General features: G+C 39.6%; 2 protein-coding genes and 1 long non-coding RNA gene across 7 annotated transcripts in view; 1 reads left to right on the forward strand and 2 right to left on the reverse strand.

The window, feature by feature from the left end:
• Positions 1-4,331: 4,331 nt before the first annotated feature.
• Positions 4,332-11,243, reverse strand: LOC110349191 (uncharacterized). Its single transcript, XR_002395003.2, has 2 exons — positions 11,068-11,243; positions 4,332-10,756 (listed from the first exon to the last, which is right to left on the reverse strand). It is a non-coding gene; the product is annotated as an uncharacterized LOC110349191 (long non-coding RNA).
• An 87-nt stretch (positions 11,244-11,330) lies between these two features.
• Snrpf (small nuclear ribonucleoprotein polypeptide F) lies at positions 11,331-17,242 on the forward strand. The gene is made up of 4 exons (XM_004844913.4): positions 11,331-11,478; positions 13,300-13,425; positions 16,479-16,543; positions 17,104-17,242. The coding sequence occupies exons 1-4, from the start codon at positions 11,476-11,478 to the stop codon at positions 17,168-17,170; spliced, it is 261 nt and encodes an 86-aa protein (XP_004844970.1). The 5' UTR covers positions 11,331-11,475; the 3' UTR covers positions 17,171-17,242.
• Positions 17,243-17,371: 129 nt separating this feature from the next.
• Ccdc38 (coiled-coil domain containing 38) overlaps positions 17,372-23,550 on the reverse strand; it is a 52,853-nt gene continuing 46,674 nt past the window's right edge. For 2 of the 5 annotated variants that reach the window (XM_004844915.4, XM_087192622.1), the window contains 2 exons: positions 22,914-23,007; positions 17,372-18,310 (listed from right to left, as the gene is read on the reverse strand). In XM_004844915.4, the coding sequence (XP_004844972.1) occupies positions 18,197-18,310; positions 22,914-23,007 (208 nt within the window). In that variant the 3' untranslated portion in view covers positions 17,372-18,196. Of the gene's footprint in view, positions 18,311-22,827; positions 23,008-23,550 lie in introns of all 5 variants that reach the window. The other 3 variants (XM_004844914.4, XM_021258450.2, XM_004844917.4) reach the window with 2 other exon arrangements.

The following is a 23,550-nucleotide window of genomic DNA, read 5'->3' on the forward strand; positions in this document are numbered from 1 at the left end:
TGTAGGATTTGGCTGTTTTATTGTTTGTCCTGTATGTTTGTCATTTGGCCAATTGCCCTCCGAGCAAATTAGATCTCCTTGATCCAAGTTGGTTTCGATCTCTACCAACTCTCCGTCTACTTGCCTAATTCATTTCCTTACAGCACATGGTAACTAGTTGAAATTATTTGTTTTCTTGTATGTTTTTTCCACTCAATTACCCCTTCCTTTCACAATTTCGGTGTCCCCAGCTCCTAGAAGAGTGACTGGCATATACAGCCATACCTTGGAACTGGACTGCATTGAATTCATTGATGTGAAAATTTTGTCTCAACTTATCTGATTGCTGTGTGACTTGCTTCCCTTTTCAGCTCAAACTATTTGTTTGGTATTTGTCCTTTTTGGTACTTATTGCACCTCTCAGAATCAGCTAACAAGAGTACCGAAGTAGGACTGTATAGTGCAGCCTAAAATAAGGAAAGTGTTCACCCTTCTTAGAAGAACAGAATAAACTGAACAGTAAGAAGTACTGAAAATGGAATTATTTATTTTTATGGAAGCATGGAGATGTAGCAGTCTTTATAATTTTATTTATTACTAAATTTACTAAGTGCTTTGTATTCTATTAATGTGTCTTTTGAAACTACAGTATTACCATAGCTAACAATGTAGAGTTGCAGTAATTTGAAATGCAGGCCAACAGTTCCCATTTAATCGGTCATCAAGCTAACCAGCCCACTTTTATTTTATTTTATTTTTTATTCCTTAGTTTTTTTCCCCCTATGACAAGAGGATTCTGATTGTTTAAGAAACACTTTCTATTTGCACCCTTAATTTGGTACATATTGTCTTATAACTTTGAGAATTGTTATCTTCATTTGTGAATATAAACAGTCCTCCAACTTTATCATAAGATGTTAGGAAGTGGTGAGCATATTAAGACATGCTCACATTTCTGTAATAACCTAGCTTGTGGTCTTTGCCATTCACTGTTGACTTATTTTCCTCTCTTTTATATTCTATTAGAGAGTCTTATTCAAAATATTAAAGCTCCTGTAGCTTTACAAATAGGCACTCATTTTTCTCTCGTGAAAATTACCAGGGTGTTCTTGTTCAGTAAGCAGCTTTTTCATGTGTTGACCCAGAGACCAAGTTTCCTTCTTCAACGCGTGATTTCTAAGTTTCCCTTGGCATCAATTTAGAAGGGAAAAGAGTTAGAAAGGATCATCCACGGGAGATTTTGATAAGCCAGGGTGAAGGCCATGCACATTTCTCACATTCTCTTTGCTGGGCTACACTCACGTGACCTCATTCAATTGCAATGGTAGCTGGGAAATGTAGTCCAGAAGTGCCTGTGAAGAAAGGAAATGTGAACAGTGGTCTCTGCCTTGCTTGGAAAAACTGCTCTAATAATGAGGTTATTGTTATGATTTTTTTGTCCTCTTACTGCTATCTAGTTTTATTCATTATGTGTTCTGTATGATTATGTCATCAAGCTTTATTAATTATCTTTTTATTCCTTTATTAACTATAATTCCAATGCTAAATAACCACTGTTGACATTTTTTTTTCTATGCACAAGTTTGTAAGCATTTGACTATATTGGAGTAATATATAAATTGTATCCTAGTGTTTACTTGTCATATCACAAACACTTGGTCATTCTTAAAAATGTTTTAGTAATAATGTTTGAAGTGATTGCATAATGTATCTATCGTATACTTAGATATTATACTACAATTGCTGGACATTTGTCCCTTGATTTGTTACTATTTTAAATATCAATCTAGGAATATCTTATGTATGCATGTTTCTTTTCTATGTGTTTATATATGTATACATATGTGCATTTTAAGAATGTTCAAATGGGATAATTTTAAGGTCCAAGCTATCAATTCAGTTGTCCACTCATTAAGAAATTTGCTCTTCTATGCTAGGGACTGCATATGTGTAGAGAATGACTAGGAGTAGATGCTTTTCTCTAAGATAGTTGGTATTAAAACATCATAGATGGTGTAGGGCCATGTAATACAACTACTAATGACTGGGGAAGTGAGTCAGAGGAAATGCCCATTGAGCTGGACCACGGAGGTAAGACAGGGAGAAATGTTTCAGGCAAAGCACACAGGGAAGGGATTTCTAGACGGGGAGAGTATACTGTGTAAAGACATGTGGAGCTGTGAAAAGAGCGTGGCAGGCTTTGTGGTGTGTGGTACAGAACAGAAAGAGCGGAAGGAATGTGATTCAGACGGCTGGTAATGGGCAACCGGCAAAGGTTGGTGAGCAACTAGGAATGTGTCCAGATCTTCAGCTATTTAGCAGGAGCGGAAGTGGGTGTACCTCTGGGAACAGGGTAACAAATGAAGAGGTAGAATCGCCAGCTTTATTTTTAAAAATTTGATTCAGTGGAGACATTTGAGGGATGAGGGAGCTGGGGGAGACTGCAGCACACAGGAGACTGTGGGAGAAACTCCAGGGGGCTTTGTTCTGTGTTTTTGACAACAGTAAAATCCTCAGCTACACTGACTTCCGAGAGCCGGGGCGTCAATCTGAAATTTTACTCAAAACTCACCACTGCCACCCTGTGGAAACATGGCCAAGAACCAAACCGGGTTTAATTTACAAAACAAAATAATACTCTTCTGACAGTTTCTTCTTTTTTATTTTTATTTTTTAATTTTGAGACAGGGTCTTGGAAAGCTGCCCAGGTTGGCTTCAGACTTGTGATTTTCGCATTTCAGCCTCCCAGAGTGGTGGGATTACAAGTGTGCACTGCCAATGCTGGCTGCTCTCCCGTTTATAAAACAGATATATAAATCTTTTTTTTTTGGTACCAGAGATCGAACTCGGGTCCTTGCGCTTGCACAGCAGGCGGCGAAATCACTGAGCTAAATCCCCGCCCCGAAACCAGATATATAAGTAAATGTCAATCAGAGCTGCTTTGATCCATGATAATCAATCAGTATGTGTGTTCTGAGATTTTGTTCTAATAAAAATGGTGAGGTTTTAATCAGTTTATTCAGTTTCCATGAAAACAAATGTACAATTTGTTGTTCTGTTTGTGTGTTTTAATAATGAAATTAGTTTGCAAAGTCTTAATACTACCTGCAAAATGATAAAAGTCCAGGGGTCTTTGTTCATACACTATTGATCTGTAGTGGTCCTCAACTAGGGGGCATTTGTGTCCCCAGGGAACACATGACATTTTTGGTTGCCACAACTGAAGAGCAAAGCAAATGCTACTGGCACCTGGTAGGTGAAGCTGCTCAGTGTGCTACAATGCACAAGGCAACTTCCACAGGAGGAATTATTTGGCTCCAAATGTTAAATTACTGAAGTTGAAAGCCTGATCCAGTCTAATCCCTTTTGGAGGGTGCTCAATCCTTCGACTGCCTAGAAAGGGGGGCAGCGAGGGCTAAAGAGAAAAAAACAATAGAGACTTTCATAATTTCAAAGTATCTGGGGGCAGGGAGGTCAGTGCCACAGAGTGGGCAAAGACAAAAACTCTCCAAGCTTGCCACTATTTACTGGGCTCATAGGGAGTATCAGATGACTCAGAGGATGACGATAATCCTAAATTTGTGAGGATCTTATAATCACAGGGAGTATCAGGTGTCTCAGGCAGTAATCCTATGACGATGAGGATGTTATGCTGATGAGGATCTTAGGTTGAGGAGGAGCTTATGTCAATTAGGACAGTGAGATAAATTCTTACAACAGTAGGTGGGCTGAGTTAAACTGATAAGGAATTTGTCCCTCCCCAGGTGAGTCCTTTCTCTTTTTGTCTTACTGCTCGGTTCTCAAAGAACCAGGATGTTTTCAGCTGATGTAATCTTGCACTTGAGAGTCACAGCATCACGGGACCATTGAGGCAGACAGCCCTGATCATAATTTAATTGTGAAATGATTTTTCCCCAAAATTACATAGCATGGCTCCTGACAAATCCCTTCACTGTAAAATGAAAATGAGGCCCAGAGCAGTGAAATCATTTCTCCTTTTATTTAAAAAATTTTCATTTAATTTTTCACTGGGCAGTGTATTCAAGGCTTCTAACAAATGAACACATAAGAAGGTCTGCAGGACTTGAATGGATGTTTCTTCAAAGAAAATGTAGTTAAAATGGCCAGCAAGCATTTGAAAAGGTACTTAGCACCAGTAGTCATTAGAGAAATGCAAAGCAAAACCTCAATAAAATACTATTCCACACCCAGGAGAATTGCTCTATTAATACGGACACACATATCCACATATTTTTCTATATCTATTGCTTGAGTCAATTGCAATAACTTCTCATACAATATGGTAGCTTAGTTACTTTTCTCATTGCTGAGACAAAATACTTGACACCCTGTTAAGGGAGGAAAGCTTTATTTGGCTTATAGTTTGTAGAGGTTTCAGTCCATGGTTGGCTGGCTCCAAAGTGAGGTGGCACCATAGAGGAGAAATAGTTCATGATGGGCAGAAGGTAGTAAAGCAAGTGTGGGACAAAACAAGCTTCTTTCTGTCCCTTACATTGTACCCAGGCTGCTGGGATCAGGGCTGTACCAAACCAATCAGTGTACTGATTTAGTAATCACCCACCCTTAATCCTAGCACCCTTAATCCTAGCATGGCACCATGAATCAGTCACATACTCCAGGTTCAGCCACCTCTATAAAAGCCCCATCTATGACTCCATGAGGTTTTAGGGGGACATCTAGTCACAAGCCATAACAGTAGCATTTTTCTAGTTTTCTCTTTTTCCATATTTGCAATCCCCTCTCTGGTATTAAGAAACCTGGTTCCAATAGTTTTTAATATGTTGATTCCTTTGATTGTGTCCCTGTAAATCTTCCATCCTGCTACTGTCCCCTCTCCTTCTCCCTTGCTCATCCCATTCAGGTTTTGACATCTGTGCCAGTTCATCCTTCCGGATAGAGGATGGGTTCTGCATGCTGAGGCTGAGGCAGGAGGATTGCTGCAAGTTCAAGGCCAGCCTGAGGTACATAGTGAATTCCAGGCCAGCCTGAACTACATAGCATGACCCTGTCTCAAAAAAAAAAAAAAAAAAAAAAAGGTTTAGACTAGGTATCTCTAGCATTCTAAGTATAAAATCTACTGATTCATCAATGCTGACTTAATAAAGAGAGCATTTGAATACCAGAACTGGCAATAGTTCTTCTATTTCCATGAAAAAAATCTGGATTAAGAAGATTGGTGACTGAGTCAAAAAGAAAAATCTCTACCTGAAATTATTTGTCACCATACTAGAGCAATACCAAATGATAGTCTTTCAGCCTAGACCAATCTTTAAATCTTGAATGACCTGGGGTCCATGGAGGGATTGGTATCCCCATAAATAACTAAGGTGCTACTTTTACACAGGTTTCACATCATTTAAACCAAATCTTTTGAGGATGGTGGTTAATGTTGATTGGTTATAAATGTAGGAGAGAGCAAACGTGTATGGAGCATCCACCACCAACCAGAGAGTGTACTCAGTGCGATGTTTTCCATTTAATGTCAACTCTGTGGAGAAAGCTCAGGAAAGAACCTCAACTTCTGGTGGCAAGGAGTAAGCCCACTACCTCTCCAAGGTGCCAAGAGTAGACAACAAGAATCGGTGGGTCCCAGCACGACAGCTGTTTGCAACAGCATGGCAAACAGCAGGGGCATCATCATGGTTGTGTGGCTCATCAGCCCCAGATCCCATTGGGCCAAGTGAGGGGCCCCAGAGGGGCATCACAGACAGTGAGTTCCATCAGAGCTGAGGGACCACAGCCAAGGGCCCAGAATGTTTTAAACAAGGAGCAAACATTGTCCAAAGCAGCCAACAGCCTGTACCCTTCTGGTAGGACACAGCGTCCCACAGTGATCCTGCTGGGACAATTTGGTCTCTTGTCCTTAGGCCTTGTCACTCTGAAACTCCTCAGGAGCAGCAGGCAGACAGATGAGCACGACAAACACTGTATTCTGAGAGCAGCTCTGTCAGATGGGTGCTATCCTTGTCTTTATTGATAAGGAAACCGAAGCAGGAACAACTCACATATAGCAAAATCTGGATTTGAACTCAGGTCTTGGCTCTGAACCACAATACTGAGGTTCCTTTGAGGTAGTTTCCTCTCTAGCGTAACAGGGTTTGAACCACCAAAAAGAGTTGGAAAAAAATACATTTGGAGTCTTCATTTCTTCACAAAACAAAATAATCATATCTCTTAAGTATAAAGTTTCTACCAGACAGAGGGCACCCAAATCTCGGACCCTACTCCAAACCATTCTGGTCAGAACTAACTGACTCTGACCATAATCATAAAAACAAGATGCTGAAAGTATGAGAATAAAGAAAATCAAAATTAATGTCAAAAGTAGCTTTCTAAACACTATCCCCATCATCCTGTATTTTGTTTGTATTTCCATATACTTGTTTTCTATTCAAACACATTTAGGGGAAAGATAGCATTGTGTAAAGAAAAGTCTTATGCTTTGGAGCCATTTTACCTTCTATGCAGTCTCAGCAAAAATATGTAACCTTTCTGAACCCATCCCATCTCTGGAATGGGGATAATATCTGCCCTGAAATACTGTGAGGATTCAAACAAGACAGATTACATGAAGTATCCTACCATAACATGGAGACCATGTTATATTATATTATATATTATATATGATGTGTATGTTTCTTTCCTCTCCAATAATACTTCATGATCACTTGATAAATCCCTTTTCAGATATTTGTGAACCATTGGAATTTTTGGGTTATATGCTAAGCAGTGGTAGAACTCAGTTTTTACCATACTGTAAAATGTATTCTATTTCATCTTAAAAATATAAATATTTCTCCCATATTAGAGCTAATTATTCTGATGGATATTTTGTTGAACCATATACCCATATCACAATATATATTTAAAATAGTAATGTACTTTAACCCAGGAATTATATTTCTAAGGCCTTATGGTAGAGCCAGAGATATACTTGATAGATGTTCAATACAAATTGTTTATAATGTGGAGGGAGAAATGAAAACAACAGAATGATTAATAATCATATTTGCATAATATGGAGTATGATGGAGACATTAAATCACATTTTGAAGGAATATTTAATTAGGAGAATTTGTTCAATATAAAGTGAAGTTGTGAATATATAGTTGCATTGTCATGGCTGCCTTGATGTCCTGAATTGATTCAAAATATTTACTTACATGATGATTTTGACTTTGGAGCAGAACCAGAAGTCTCAGAGTGCCAGATCCAGTGCATAAGGTGAATGAGGACCTACCCAATGTTTTTACAAGCTTGTCTCTTTCCATTGGATGGTACTCGGCAGCCGCATTCAGTGTATTTTTGATCACACCTCATAAAAACACTAAGGAAAGAGGACTTCAAGAACTGCTTCAAAAAGTGGCAAGAATAATGGGTCAAGTGCGTGAAGAGGGGGAGTATTTTGAGGGGGATTAATGGCAATGCGTCTTTTTCTGTAATATATTTTTAAAATTTAACATTCACCATATATTTGATCATCCCTTATAGATTTATTTCCTAGAACTTTTTTCCAGAATTTTCACAAAATATATGTGACACTTTTTTTTTTTGGTACCGGGGATCGAACTCCATCCTTGTGCTTGCGAGGCAGGCGGCGGAACCACTGAGCTAAATCCCCAGCCCAGTGACACTTTTAATTAGAAAAATACCAATGACCTGTGCCCACTTAATTTTAAATAAGGTGTTTAAGACTAATATTTAACATGAAGAGAAAAACTAACTTTAAACACAACCATCTTTACATAAATTACTGTAGTATTTTGTTTCACTCCACTGAGAAAACAACTGGATGAAAGAGTTCTAAACTATATATTGTGCTTTTGCAAGGTAGCTTTATGAAGTAGGGAAAGCAGAGTTTTGGAGTTTAACCTGAGCTGGACAGCCCTGGACAAGTTACCCTCTGGGCCTGTTTCCTCACGGCTAACTTGGGGCTATAGATCCAAATCAATCACAGACTGTGTGGACATTCCCAAAACAACTGTAACAGGGTGAATACTAAATCTCTATAAAAGCTAAAGATTCATGAAATGGTTGACTAAGAGAAAAATCTGTGGAACTTTGGGGGCAAACAATGCCAACAACTGTTTGGCATAAACTATACTAAAAATTAATACATAGGCAAAATTAAAGTAACAATTAACATTTGCTATGTAATACACTATATTAACAGAGTCAAGGACAAAAACTATATGATCCTCTCAATAGATGCAGAAAAAAGTGTTTGACAAGGTCCAACATAAATTCATGATAAAAACCCTACAGAAAATTGAAATAGATGGTCTTTATCTCAATTTGATAAAAGCCATCTATGACAAACCAAAAGCCAACACCATACTAAATGGACAAAAACTGTAAGCTCTCACTCTAAAATCAGAAACAAGACAAGGATGTCCACTGTCACCACTCTTCTTCAACACAGTTCTGGAAACACTAGCCAGAGTAATTAGACAAGAGAAAGAAATAAAAGGAATAAGGAGAGGAGAGGAAGAAGTAAAATTACCATTATTTGTGCATGACATGATACTCTACATAGAAGACCCCAAAAACTCCACCAAAAAACTTTTACATTTGATAACCAAATTCAGTGGCGTAGGTAGATACAAAGTTAACACATCCAAGTCAATAGCCTTCCTGTATACAAGTAACAGACTCACGGAGAGAGAAATTAGAGAAACAATCCCTTTCACAACAGCATCCCCAAAAATGAAATACCTAGGAATCAATCTAACGAAGAAAGTAAAAGACCTCTACATTGAAAACTACAATACTCTGAAAAAGGAGATTGAAGAGGATATCAGAAAATGGAAAGATATCCCTTGTTCTTGGATAGTCTTCCAATATAGTGAAAATGGCCATACCCCCAAAATTGGAAAGCAATCAACACAATTCAATGCAATCCCAACAGTATATCCCACAGAATTAGAAAAAACAATCCTAAAATTCATTTGGAACTAGAAGAGGCCTAGAATAGCAAAGGCAATTCTGGGCCACAAAGGTAAAGCAGGGGACATCACAATCCCTGACTTTAAATTATACTACAAAGCTACATACAAACAGCATGGTATTGGCAAAAGAACAAAACAGGCTTAATGGAACAGACTAGAGGATGCAGAAACAACTCCAGACATACTCAACCACCTTATTTGACAAAGGAACCAAGTACCTTCACTGGAACAAAGATAGTCTCTAATAAATGGTGGTGGAAAAACTGGCTTTCCACATGCTGAAGATTGAAACTAGACCCATATCTTTCACCACACACTAACCTAAAATCGAAATGGATCGAAGATCTAAATATTAAAACAGAAAACTAACTCTGCTGGAAGAGAGAATAGGTAGAACACTTGAGGGCATAGGAGTAGGCAAAGACTTCATGAACAAAACTCAGACCACACGAGAAATACTACAAAGAATCAACAACTGGGATCTCATCTTATTAAAAAGCTTTTGCACAGCAAGAGAAACCACCAACAGAGTGAAAAGACAACCCACAGCATGGGAAAATTTTTTTACCAGTTATTCAGATAAAGGACTATTATCTAGAATATATAAAGAACTAAAAAAAATCAACCCCTCAAATTTAAAGACCCAATGCAAAAATGGGCATCTAAAATAAAAAGACACTTCTCAGATGAAGAATTAGAAACGGCAAATAAATACATGAAAAAATGTTCAACATCACTGTCATTCAAAAGACGCAAATTAAAACAACGCTGAGATTCCACCTCACCCCAGAAAGAATGGCTGCTATCAAGAAATCAACCAATAACAAATGCTGGCAGGGCTGTGGGTAAAAAGGAACCCTTCTCCACTGCTGGTGGGAGTGTAGACTGCAACCACTGTGGAAATCAATGTGGAGATTTCTCAAAGAACTAAAACTAGAAGTTACTTTTGACCCAGCTATACCTCTTCTTGGTATCTTCCTGAATTAAAAACATCATGCCACATCAGTATATGTGGATCCATGTTTATAACAGCACAATTTGTAATAGCTAAATCTTGGAAACAGCCCAAATGCCCATCAACTGATGAGTGGATAAAGAAGATGTGGTTTTTTATACAATGGAGTACTATTCTGTCATAAAGAAGGATGATCTTCAGACATTTATGACTAAATGGATGGACCTTGAGACCATACTCTTAAGTGAAATAAATCAAACACATATGTTTAAATATCACACTGTTTCTCTGGTGTGAGAAACTGACTGTGGAAATAAGGACTGAGATCTATAGTGTATGTTGGGAAATGGGAAGAAAGTGTTCAAATGGGAAGGGGAACAAGGGAGGAGAGAGGGAGAAAGGAAGAGACAAGAAAAAAAGTGAAAATAGAAGAAAAAAAATGGAAACAAAACTTTTGTACATAGGGAGGGGATAGGGCTTGAGGGGGGGAATGAGATAAAATAAAATAAAATTTATAAAAACAACAACAAAAACCCCCAAATAACATTTACTGAGCCCTTACATAGTCAAGCACAGTTCCTACCATTTTTATATGAATTCCTTTTTCTCACAGCAACCCCGATGATGGCACTGGTTTCTAAGCCTTATCACAGCTGAGAAAACAAAGCTTTGGGGGTGAGGACCCTGTGCAGCACCCTCCCCACGTGCAGGGCGGCGGTTCTGAACTCAGACTGCCTCATCCTCCTGCCAGGCCCCCGGAGGGCGCAGGTCCTGCTCAGGTCTACAGGGCTGCAGGGCAGCGGCACTGCCCCGAGCGTCCTCAGCAGCTGCAGCAGCACTTCCGGTGGATGATCTGAAGCCAGGGATGACAGGAAGAGCCGATGTGATTCCGATTGATGTCGTTCATCAGACCCCTTAGACCGAGATAGTGTATTCACCCCGTCCTTAACTGTCACCCGCGCTGGGCTGATGGCCGCGCAGAACACAAAGGCAGGGAGTTCACACCTTATTCTACATTCACCTTGACCTCATCTCACCTCCCCTAGTCCCGCTACTCCCACTTTCCTTAATAAACGGTGAATAGAGAACACTCAGGAAGAAGGGGGCACCGGCGCCCCCTAAACCTCAGAATCTGTGAGAGCCCCAATCCAATCTCATCCTCACAATTATGAAAAGGCCAAGTAAACCCGTCATTAACCAAGCTGGCGTCTGCTCGAGGATGGGGAGCAAAGGAGAAGCCCCGATCTCTGCAGCCTTGTGGAGACCCTCAGGGCGGAACCGACCACTGCTTTTCACCAGTCAGCGAGCTGCCAGTACTGCTCAAGTTCCCGCCCCTCCTCTGGTTGCTAGGGTACACTGCCCCAGCCACCTCCTCCAATCAGCGCGCACCTCTTTATGTCCAATCACAGGAGCTCAAAGAGCTGTGGTGGGAGGTGAAAGGTCACGCTGCTGTTTGGCGGCCATTTCTCTTGACGCGCAGGGGTTCGGTCCTACAGAGGCTTCTCTAAACACGAGGGCTCGAAGGCAGCTGGGTCGGCGGCGAGGAGACTGCAGCATTCGTCTGTATTCGCGATGGTGAGGAACAGGAGAATTCCTGGAGAGAGAGCGAGGGATGGGTCGTGACAGCCTCGCGGGGCCTGGGGTTGCTTCACGTTTTTCCCATTCATCCGCGCGGGGCGCCGCGCTTCCCTTCCTCGCGGCGCTGGGCTTCGGAGGCGCGCGCTCCTGGCGATGCCAACCTCAGCCTCCTTCCCCGTTTGTACGAATCTGGGCCTGAGGTAGTTCTTGTTGATTGAGGCGGTAGGATCAGAGTTAAACAAGTTGGTTTTCACTCTCCATCCTGCGCCACTCCAGAATCCGCTTTCCTTTCTTGTTATTGGGAATCCTGCCCCGTAGTCCTCTGGGACACAAAGCCCAGGCTTTGGAGCATTCATTTACTCGTTCAGCAAATATTCATTGACATGCTACCTGCCAGATACAGTTCTTAGGCTTTAGGGAGATGGGGTGCAAAATCCTGATGCAGACTCCGCTGTAGGTAAATTCAGTCATGCCTGGGAGGTAGACATTAGTCAAATAACAGAAATACGCAGTTGCAGTCATGGTAAGTGATAAAAAGGAAGCAAGTCAGGATTCGGTGTGAGGGCGCGTGGGTACATTAAAGGGCTGGCCGGGGTTGGTCTCCCTAGTATGTGGGAGTTAACCTGAAGTCTAAGTGACTTGAAAAGCAGGAGGAGGAGGAGTGTATCAGGCTCGGGGAGCAGGAGAAGAGGGCCTGATCAGTTGGAGGGATTGACAGAAAGATACAGCTGATTGCAAAAAGTGTTTCTGTTTGAGTCTATTCCAAGTGCGTTTGGAAGTCATGTAGTTAAGTGTGTTACACAGAGAGATGACCTGATTGGATGAAGAGTTTAAAAAATAATTGTTGTTTCATGGATAATAAAGTGGAGTGAAATTAGGAACCCCTTTTAGAAGGTTATTGGCAGTGATTCCAGTGACCTCCGGGATCACTCTGAAAATATGCCAATTTTAGAGGGATTGAGTAGCCAAAGTTGCTGGTTCTTTCCTTTCTTTGGGATGAGCAGATGAGAGGGAGAATGTCTGAACTCACTGAGAGTACTACTAGTGGACAGAGTAAACCGTTTTTGGGTGATTGCATTGAAGAGATACTGCCAATGATAAAAAGTCACAAAAGATGTAGTCCTAGCTTCCAGCATTAAATGAAAGACTTTAGTGTGATCTGCCCTGCCCCTCCCCGCTTCTTGCCTTTTATTTGGAACTCTCACTGAGTACAGAATGTTTCTGTGTCCCCTGAGATTATCTTGTTGTTTGACTTTCCCTCCTTTGACCTAGGTAGCCTCCATTCCCCGAACAGCTTTTTCTCTGTGGATGTAATCTCCCCCTTTAAAACAGGCATCTTTTATTTCAGGCACCCTTTCCGTTTCTTTTTGCCCTGCTTGGTGTGATACCCTTCCCTTGTGCATAGCATTTCTCATCTTACTACATAGCAATATGCAGTATAAATATTTGTCTGTTTATATGTCTCCCCCACCACACCCTAGGGGACAGGGACTCTGTATGACACCCCCTCCCCCTTTTTTAAAGTGCCTTGACTTGTGTTTCTTTAGAGCTTGGAACAATGAGTGATGTAGGCAAATCAATGTTTCATTTGGGTATCATGTGTGTATTATATATATTTTATATACACACATTAGTGTGTCTGTGTACTGGAGATTGAACCCAAGGCCTGGTACATGTTAAGCAAGCCACTCTTGAGCCACACCCCTACTAGCCCTTGGATACCATAAAATACTAATTGATCATTGGTAGAGGACAGTGAGTGGTGGATGTTGAGCTAACGAATAAGAATCAATTGAATCCTTTTATTGTTCTTTACAGAGTTTACCCCTCAATCCCAAACCTTTCCTCAATGGATTAACAGGAAAGCCAGTGATGGTGAAACTGAAGTGGGGAATGGAGTACAAGGGCTACCTGGTCTCTGTAGATGGCTATATGAACATGCAGGTAAGTAAAGAATTAGAAAGCTTACAAATTTCTGTTTATTTTGCTGCAGCGTATTCCTCAAAGGTCTAGTGTAACTAAGACTATTCACAAATTCATAAAGCAGAACTTGGGAATTAAATCAAGGCCAGGGAGGATGTTGAAAGTGTGATACACTAAGATAAGATGTGGAGTTAAATCAGAATTGAGCTACACATTTTATTGTTAGTGGTTAAAAAAGTGCTTTGACATTGGATCCATAATACCATAAGGGAAACACACTAGTTTACTAGAGAAAGCAAAACTTCCAGTACCTACTTCTGAAAGAAATTTTTTCTTGAAGAAGTTCTTAAATCTTTTAATGCTAAAGGCACAACAAATAAAAGTATTTCTTCATAGGGAAGACAGATCAAAGAAATTGATGGAGTGACTGGATGTCTATTAAACTAGTTTCTATAAATGTTTCAGCTTTTTTTTATAGAACTTACTTAAAATTTTCGTCTTTAACCATTTTCAAATGTATATTCAGTAGCAGTAAGTACATTCACATTGTTCTATAGCCATCACCATTATTCATCTCCAAAACTTTTTCACATCTAAAAGTAAAACTACTCATTAAAAAATAATTCCCCATTCCCTTTTCCCCACACAGCCCCTGACAACCACTATTGTTTCTGTCTGTGTGAATTTGTCTATTCTCAGTACATGTAAGTAGAATGGTAGCATGTAGTCAGCTCTGTGTCTGTGGGTTCCACATCTGTAGAGTCAACCAACTGCAGATTGAAAATACAGATATTCCCCGTTTCATGACCTACCTGTTTAATGACTGTTTGGACTTATGATCTGCCACTCGGATTTACAACCTGTCTTTTTTCAGTACGATTCTGTACATCTTGATGAAGCCTCATGTCTTTTTTTGTACAGTACATCTTGTTTATACAGTGCTGTAATTTTTGCTGATTGTACTCTATAGTTCTGTAACTTTATCTTCTGTTATACATTACAGTACTGCATGTAAGAGTTACACAAATAAAAGCAAAGTCATCCAGCTGGTTTCCACTGACCATTTCTTTGTTCTGAACATTGTAATATACATACTATATACAATCCCTCATTTAGCAACCTAGTCTCAGGAATTTAACTTGGTCCTTAAACAAGGAATGTCTGTATGGGGCATTGCATCTGTACTGAACATGTACAGGTTTTTTTCTTGCCATTAATCTGTAAACAATACAGTATTAACTATTTATATAGCATTTAAATGTGTTAGGTGTTATAAGTGATCTAGAGATAATAACAATACGATGTAATATTAGATATTATAGGTGCCATGAAGAAAAAGAAAGCAGAAAAGAAGTGACAAGAGTATGCAGTAGTAGATTGGATCGCCTCTCTGAGTGTCTTTGTTATTTTTTCATTGCTGAGACGAAGTACCCGACTCCTGCAAGTTAAAGGAGGAAAGGTTTATTTGGCTCACAGTCTGTAGAGGTTCAGTCCATAGTTGGCTCCAAGGCGGGGTGGCGTGGCAGATGGGGGAGAGTTCATGGAGTGGCAGTAACAGGCAGGGCATGAGCAAGGGAAGAGGGGGATATATATACGCACCCAGGCCACCCAGTAGTGCCTCACCTCCTCCTACTAGGCTTCACCTCCCAGCACCAAACCCAGTTACAAACCCATCAGTGGGCTAATCCAGCAAGTCTTCTCCCAAAAGCCCTACCTATGAGTGCAGTGCCTGGATATCAACCATGACGCTGAGGAAGTGAATTTAAGCCCAGACCAGAAGTGGTGACTCGAGAGTATCTGGAAAAGAGCATCCAGTGTGAGGGGGCAGCAGAGCAAGGCTCCTATGGCAGGGGCTTGCCTGGTATGTTCCAGGTACAGCCAGACAGCGCCAGTGAACTGAGGAGAGCAATAGTCGGGTTGGCATGCAGGTCACTGAAAGCCTAGTAAGCAATGGTGAGGGCTTTGATTGTAATACAGGGTAGGAAGCCGTTGGGACATTTTGAGTAATGTAGAAACCAGTTAAATGTTGGAGAACATGCTAAAAATAATGGTTTTTTAAAAAATTGGGGGCCGGGGATTTAGCTCAGTGGTTCTGGTGCCTGCCATGCAAGTGCAAGGTCCTGAGTTCGATCCCCAGTACCAAAAAAATTAATACATTATTTCTGATTGCTGTTGCCCAAAAGATGAGTCATCTCAGTGGTCACATTTCAGATGAACCCTTATTCTTGGTTACATGTGCTTTGTTTTCTACAGGCAAGGGAATAACATCAGTGGTAGTACTCATTCATGAAGTGTTTTAAATGAGTCACATCCCCTCAAAGCCGTTTTTCTTTCCCTTGTCCACTAGCCCACTTATGAAGGAAACTGCCTCACTCCCTTGTTTCTGTTCTTTTTGAGCCCCAGGTAGCACTGGTGGTGATTTTAAATACTGCAAGTAAATTTTATTACCTACATATAGTAGGAAAGTTGAACATTTAATTTAAAATGAAAAATAACAGCTGTCTCAGAAATGACTATATAGGTCCCTCTTAACTAAACTCCTCTTAAGAACTTACTTTTCCCTGTTCATTAGTAAATAAAATTTAAAAAATAATTCCTGCTCAGTTCTTTGGTTTTGGTTGTTGACTAATATATTTTAATTATAGCTTTTGTACACCCATTTGGATACTTCAATATGATTTACAGTGTTTTGCTCTGAGAAAAGTTGTTTTCTGGTTCTTTAAAACTGAATTTTCAGAAAACTTACTAATTACAACTTACAAGGTGGAGGCTGCTTCCTTGACACACTGCTTTGGTATCTGATAGAAATACCACATAACCTGGGAGCTTTAACAACATTTAAAACAAGCTTTATTATATATAAGGCATACATCCACGAGTATTAGTTTTACTGAATACATAAGACTAAAAAGAACTATAACAATAATAGAAAGCTAATCTTCTAATTGTTAGTTATAGATAAATTTGAAGTGTTGATACAGAAAGTTCTCAGTTAAGTTCTCTCACCAGTAATACACATATTACACTACTTTATTCCTGTGCAGTTATACTAATATATTTCTTCTTTTTTAAAGCTTGCAAATACAGAAGAATACATAGATGGGGCATTGTCTGGACATCTGGGTGAAGTTTTAATAAGGTAATAAATAGCAGCAGTTTATTAGTGATGAGGATTAGAAATACCTGTTTAATTAGTACCTCAATTGAGAATTACTTTATCACTATTAATTCCACACAGTACTCTCCAACTAAATTGCAGAAATCTTTGAAACTGTAAAATTTGTCAAAGGTAAAATTTAAATACTTTGGAGTTATGCATCCTAAAGATTTTTCTAGTATTAATATTATACTTCCTGGTTCTCAGCTGTACCCTTTTCAGTAGGCTTTGTTACCAGAACTTAGTTTTGAATTTTAATTGATTTTGGTTCCTAAGGGGTTTTGTTATACTCATTTTTAGTGATAGTAGGCCTCAAATTCTTCGTAAAGTCATAAAAATCTCATTTGTGGCCATCACATGGTAAAAAAATAAGTACCAATGTGCTTTTTAACAAATCTAGGTAAAACTGTTTTTTAAAAGAGAAGGAATTATTATATAAATTGAGCTTTTAAATATTATCATGATGAAAAAATTAGCAGTAGTAATTCAGATCATGCATGGTTTCTTGTTGAAACAACAAAATGGACTTTTTCTGCTTGCAGGTGTAATAATGTCCTTTATATCAGAGGTGTTGAAGAGGAAGAAGAAGATGGGGAAATGAGAGAATAGCATCTTTTGTGTGTTTTTGTATATATATTTCTAGACAATAAAGATGTGCTGTTTTTCAGCTTGACTTGTTAACTATCGTATGTAGATATTTACATGCAAAGCTCAACTGTTGAAACAATTGAAAGGTAATTCACAGGTCTAATCCTTTAAAAACTACCAGTTTCATTTAAGTTGATTTTCTTTTGTAAGCGCCATATTCTCTTTTTTTCTATAATGAATAATTATATACTTTAGAAATTTTTATGAGGTGAATTTCAGCCATTTTCATATCATTATATATTGAGACATTTGAAAAACTTTCTTTTTGAATCACTTTTAGCATAAACATTTTCTTAGTACTTTAGTAGGCTACATATTCTGTATCAGTATGAACTAAATTATGTGCACATTGTAGCTGAAATTACATCTAAAAATTAAAATGATTGTGGAGATAGGGCACAACAGAAATTCTGAAATGATATTTAGGCTGAACACATAAGGTTTGTTCACATAAGAGAATAAAGTTTTCTGAGTAGAACCTAATGTGAAATAAAAATACAGTCTCATGGTTATGTTCTGAGACCATAAATTTAAGTAGTAGTATTCACTTAAGTTTAAACCCCTCAGATCCCTTCAGATATTTAAGAGTTGTACATTGTTGAAAGATGCATTCCATAGTGATAACAGTATGCTATAAACTTCCTTACAGACCGTTTGAGATAATATTTAAATTTTCATGTTGTCAGAGAAAGGCCATTATTGGACTTTAATGGTCATTCCCCGTGTAGTTGTATCAGTAAAGTAATCGTGGATACGTACCCCAACTGAGAACACAAATTATAATTGTTTAGCTATATGGAATAATAATTATGAAAACAGAAAGCTTCAACAAAAGAAAGTAACTCTCATTCCCAAACCAGTGTATGGCCTTTACAGTAAAGACCGGTCTTGAATTGTTCAGGACCACGTATGGGCTTAATATTGCCCCTCGAGAGAGCCAGAATTTGTGTGAAATATTCCGGTAGTAAAATGTCTTACGGCTCCTATTCAACTGAAAAAAAAATCTTCCTCCTGTGATTTTGTTCTTGTGTCACTGACCAAAAGCATTTTGTGTTTGTTACCAGGTGGAGGTTGTGAACGGTGGATAAGTCGTCTTCCCACCTGAAACAAAAGAAAAATGGGCCATTTTCTGTTAAAGTACATGAGATGCCAATAGCAACTTGAATTTTACAAGGAGTAATATGGCTTAAAATACTAAATAGTTATTTACAGTTACAAGGGGATTAATAGCCTAATTCATCCAACATGCTGGGCAAAGTTCAGTAGCAAGTTGAGGAGCCTTGCTAAGCAGCAGACAGGCAATGGGTTTGATATAGGTCAGACAGCAGGTAGCACATGGTTTCAGTATGGCCATCCCGGAAAAGTGTGGTACTGGAGGCCAGTATGTCATTTCTCTGCAAGTGCCACGGCCAGTTTTTCCTCCATGCTTGGGAGATTTCTTTGTTACTTGGTGTTTAGAAATCTTGTTAAACAAAAATGTCAGAAAATGTGCTCTCTTCAACACAAGCATTACTGTTGATTCTTGGAGATTTCCCACCAAGAGAGGCTTAGGAAAACCCCAGGGACACACCTACTCATTCTGAAGTGTATATGCTCAAGTAAGTCACGGGGGATTTCTGTAAATTCAATGTGTGGATGAGGCAGCTACTCCTCACTGTTGAACTGGAGATTTGAGGGAATGGCGCCGTCTCAGAAGGGTCGCTGCTGACTCCCAGGCAGCACAGCTCTCCCGGGACACGGGTGCCTGCACTGCAGAATGCCCCACACGCCTGACCTCCAAGATCCTAGTAACTGTCACTCTTACCCCTGATGTCAGAAATGCCCTTGTGGGACCGGAGTCCCTGAATTCTCTTCTAATGTCAGGGTGTTTTGAAATTCTCAGTGGTCTTTGGTAACATTTATTAATATTGTCTAAGAACGTTGCCTGTGATGAAGTGTCCTAATCCTGTAAACTTCCGTCAAAGGTCTTTGTGTGTTGACATAAGACATGGCCATTTTTTCCGACTTCCAGGTTTAGTTTTCATCCTCATGTTTAGTCTGGGTGTTCATTGTGAGCCAGCCATCAGTGATGTAAAGGTCTAGAAGGAAAGGTGGCTGTATTGAAAAGAGTTGGCCTGGCGGATTTACTGAGTAGTACACGTTGGCAGGTGTTGAGTGGTTAAATCTCCCCTCGGAAAAGAATGTGAGGAAGATTCATAGGAAGAACTGAAGTAGGTTGATACCGACTCTTGAAGATAATATACTTATTTAAATAAAGTATTTTAAGGTAATCATCACTTTTGACATATTAAGTTACTGTCTTTCAGGACTTTTTTCCCATTCTCCCCTGAAGGCGCTGCCTCTAAGCGCATCCTGTGCATTAGCTGTCCCTATGCTAAGAATTGCATGTCCACCTCAGCTGTGCAGGTGACCGTGGCATTGTCCTCCTGGGGTCTGTTTCAGACCCTATCCCAGAGGAGGAGGTGGAGGGGCACATGGGACCAAGGGCCCTTCTTCCCCGAGAAGTCTCAGGCCACAAGCAGCGCCTGCCTGGTCCCCAGCTGCAGCCTGGGTGTGCCGTGTAGTATGCAGAGTATGCAGGAGGTTGGCTTCTGGGGCTGGGGAGGCCAGTGAGCATGCTGTCCAGCATGTGTGAGGCTTGGGTTCCGTCTCACTACCGTCAGTCAATCAAGTTGGCTTTGGGTCCCAGTTCTGCTGAATTGGAGATGATGGAGCAAATCATTTCAACTGCAATTATCTAATTATCTGAACAGTGTAGGAATTAGAAGACCTTTTCAGTTACATCTGCTTCTCTGAATTCACTTTACAGTGTTGAGTGGAAGAAGCAAGATTCATAGCTACCATTTATAAGAAAATGAGCGCGGTAATACATAGATTTTAAAATTTTTTTATTAGTACATGTTTTCAATAAATAATGATTACCTTTTTTGTTCGACTGGTCCATATACATAACATCAATTTCCTCCCCTTCCCCTCCCTTCTCTTCCCCCTCCCTCCATCTGTTGATCCCCTTTCCATCTGAGAAAGATCTCTACTATTATCTGTCCTTTACTTTGCTCTTTATTTATATTTTGGGTTTTTCATAAAAGAGAAACCATGTGACATTTAAGTCTGTGTGTCTTATTTCACTAGGCATGGTCTCTTAAGTGCATCCATTTTCCTACAAATGACTCAAGTTTATCTTTATGGCACAGTAGTACTCTACTGTGTGTAAATACCACAGTTTCTTTATTCATCTGTTGATGGACATAGGCTACTTCCAAGATTTAGCTGTTATGAATTGTATTGCTATAAACATGGGTGCACATGGAACACTGTAATACGATGTCTTTCACTCTTTGGGGAAGATACCTACAAGGGAAATAGGGTCAAGTAGAATTTCTGTTTTTAGTTTTTTCTAGAATGTCCATACTGATTTCCACAGTGGTGGTAGGCATTTACATTCCTACCAACTATATAGAAGGGTTCCTTTTTGTTACCACAGACTCACTAGCTTTTGTTATTTGATTTCTTGACGATGGCCATTCTTTCTTGGGTAAGATGGAATGACAGTTTTGTTTTGATTTGCATTTCTCTAGTGGCCGGTGATGTTGAACATTTCTTCATGTATTTAGTGGCCATCCGTACATATGAGAAATGTCTATTCTCCTTTGCCCATTTTTTAACTGGGCTTCTTATTGGGGGGCCTAATTTTTTGAGTACTTTATATATTCTAGATATTAGTCCTCTGAGGAAGAGCTGGCAAAAAATTTTTTCCCACTGACAGGCTGTCTCTTCCCTCTGGTTTCCTTTGCTGTGCAGAAGCTTTTTTTTTTTTTTTGCTATGATTCCATTTATTGATTTTTTTTTTTGCATTAAGTTTATTGGTACATTTTAGGTATACAATACAGTTGCATTCATCATTGGGATCTTGTACCTTTACATGATGTATCTTGATTCTTATTTTTTCCCCATTCCCCTGCCTTCCCTTCAGCCGCTCCATCCCTCCCTATTTACACCTTTCCCTGTTTCCATTTTTCCCTTTTCTCATATTTTTTCTTTTCCCTTCTTTCCTTTCCCCACCTCCTCCCACTTCCCCTACTCTTTTAGACCTTTTCTTCCTATTTCACATCATCAATTATACATTTTGATCCTTATTTACACTTTTAGTTTTTCACACCAGGGAAACTTCAGTATTTACATGTGTGTCCTATTTATTTCACTTAAGAGGATGGCCTCAGGATGCATCCATTTAGCTATAAATGTCTCTAGTTTCTCATTCTTTATGGCTGAGTAGTACTCCATTTTACCATTTGGTGATTCTTGATACAGTTTCCGGTGCAGTTGAGGTTCTGTTCAGAAAGTTCTTTCCTACGCATATGGCTTTAGGAGTTTGATCTGTTTTATCTTCCAGCAGATTGTTACTGTTCTAGCATTTAGATCTTTGCTCCATGGTGAGAGATACGGGTCTAGATTCAATCTTCTGCATATGGAAAGCCAGTTTTCCCAGCACCATTTGTTAGACACTATCTTTCCTCCAGTGTGTTTTTTGATCCCCTTTTCCAAAGATCAAATAGTTAAATGTGCTTGGTGTTGTTTCTGCTTTCTCTCTTGATTTTTTTTTTTTTTTGAGACAAGGTCTCACTATGTAGTCCAGCTGGCCTGGAACTCCTGGCGATCCTCCTGCCTCAGCTTCCCGAGTGCTGGGACTACAGGCCTGTGCCACCCGCGCCCCCCCAGCTTTTGCCTCCTCTCTTGTCTTCCCCCGATTCACATGTCTGTTTTTGTGCCAGCATCATGCTGTTTTTATCACTGTAGCTTTGTAATATGACTTCAAGTATGGACTGTGATGCCTCTCACTTTGTTCTTGTTACCCAGGATTGCTCTTGCTATTCTGGGTCTCTTGGTTCCCTGTGAATTTTAGGATTTTCTTCTCCAGTTCTAGAATGAATGCTGTTGGTATTTTGATTGTGATTGCATTAAAACTATCGGGTTTGGAAGTATAGCCATTTTGATAATGTTCCACCTATCCAGGAGCAGGGAATATCTTTCCATTTTCTGATGTCCTCTTTGAACTCCTTTTTCTGAGCACTGTAGCTTTCACTGTAGAGGTCTTTCAGTTCCTTAGGTTAATTCCTAAGTATTTAATTTTTCTTGATGCTACTGGGAATGGTACTGTTTTCCTAATTTCTCAGTGAGTTCATTATTGGTGTACAGGAACACTATTGATTATTTGTGCGTTGCTTTTGTATCCTACATTGCTGATTCTGGTTATTAATTCTAGGAGTCTTTTGGTGGAATTTTCTTATATAAAGTATTTCTCTACTGATGCAGAAAAAATTTAATGGTTGTTGCCTCCAGGGAAGGGAACTGTAGAAGACTTTCTTCACTGAATCCTCTTTTGTCTTTTGAACTTTGAACCATATGCCTGTACTGCCTGTTCAAAAAAGTCATTTAAAAAATGGCTTTATGACCCTAGGATTAAAGAAAGAGGAGAGGGAAGGGGCTGCTTTTAGTGAAACAGTGGGTCTAATGGAGAACTGTAAACCTAGTAATTTGAATTACTCCAAAAATAACCAGGAACCAGAGTGAGACCATCGGAAGCCATGAGCTGGAGAGACTTTCACATTCAAGTTCACCTGGAACAGTCAGAAGAATGAGGTGTTTTGTTTTTATACCGCATCAGCAGTCGTGTTGATGTGGCTGGGCCTAGTAGCAAACAGACCTTTTTCTTTGGTTGGGCTACTGCCCTTTCCAGAGCAGCTTTTAGCCTTTCTTCTTGGTATCTTTGTTTTTCTTTTATTTTCTCGTCACGCAGCCTGTCATAGGAGGGAAGAAACATTTTCATATAACTTTTTCTGCAATTCACAGAAAGGAAGGATTCTATCATGGTAAGGAACTATCTAAAGGTAAGACCTCCCACAACAGTGGCTGTAGAATATACAGGCAAATTTTAAATCCTGTTTTGAAATGGGAACAGTTTCATTTTGCCACTTTGGAAGAAGTAAAATCCACCCAGATCTTGGTCTTAAAGACCAAGCCTTTTTGTCCCTCCCCTTACATTTCGGCACTGGGTGTATAATAGCCACTTAAATTCAGTTGCAGCTATCCCTGCCCTCCCTTTACAGCCTTTTCCCATAAGTGTAACATTTATACAGAAAGCATGCAAATCAGAAGTATATGGCTCAACGTATTACCACAAAAGTGTATTTTCCAATTAACCTTTTCAAATGATATCCTTAAATTAAGACTAGTAAGTCCTGTTTGTCTTACTCTTTAGGGTTATGAGGGAAAAACATTAAGTGAATTGTCTAGTAATAAGGCTTGGTGCACAATAGGCACTCGATGCATATAAAATGCTA

Source organism: Heterocephalus glaber, unplaced genomic scaffold (assembly GCF_053883595.1).
Source record: "Heterocephalus glaber isolate CG9 unplaced genomic scaffold, H.glaber_assembly_v1.0 deba00001572, whole genome shotgun sequence".
Taxonomy (NCBI): domain Eukaryota; kingdom Metazoa; phylum Chordata; class Mammalia; order Rodentia; family Bathyergidae; genus Heterocephalus; species Heterocephalus glaber.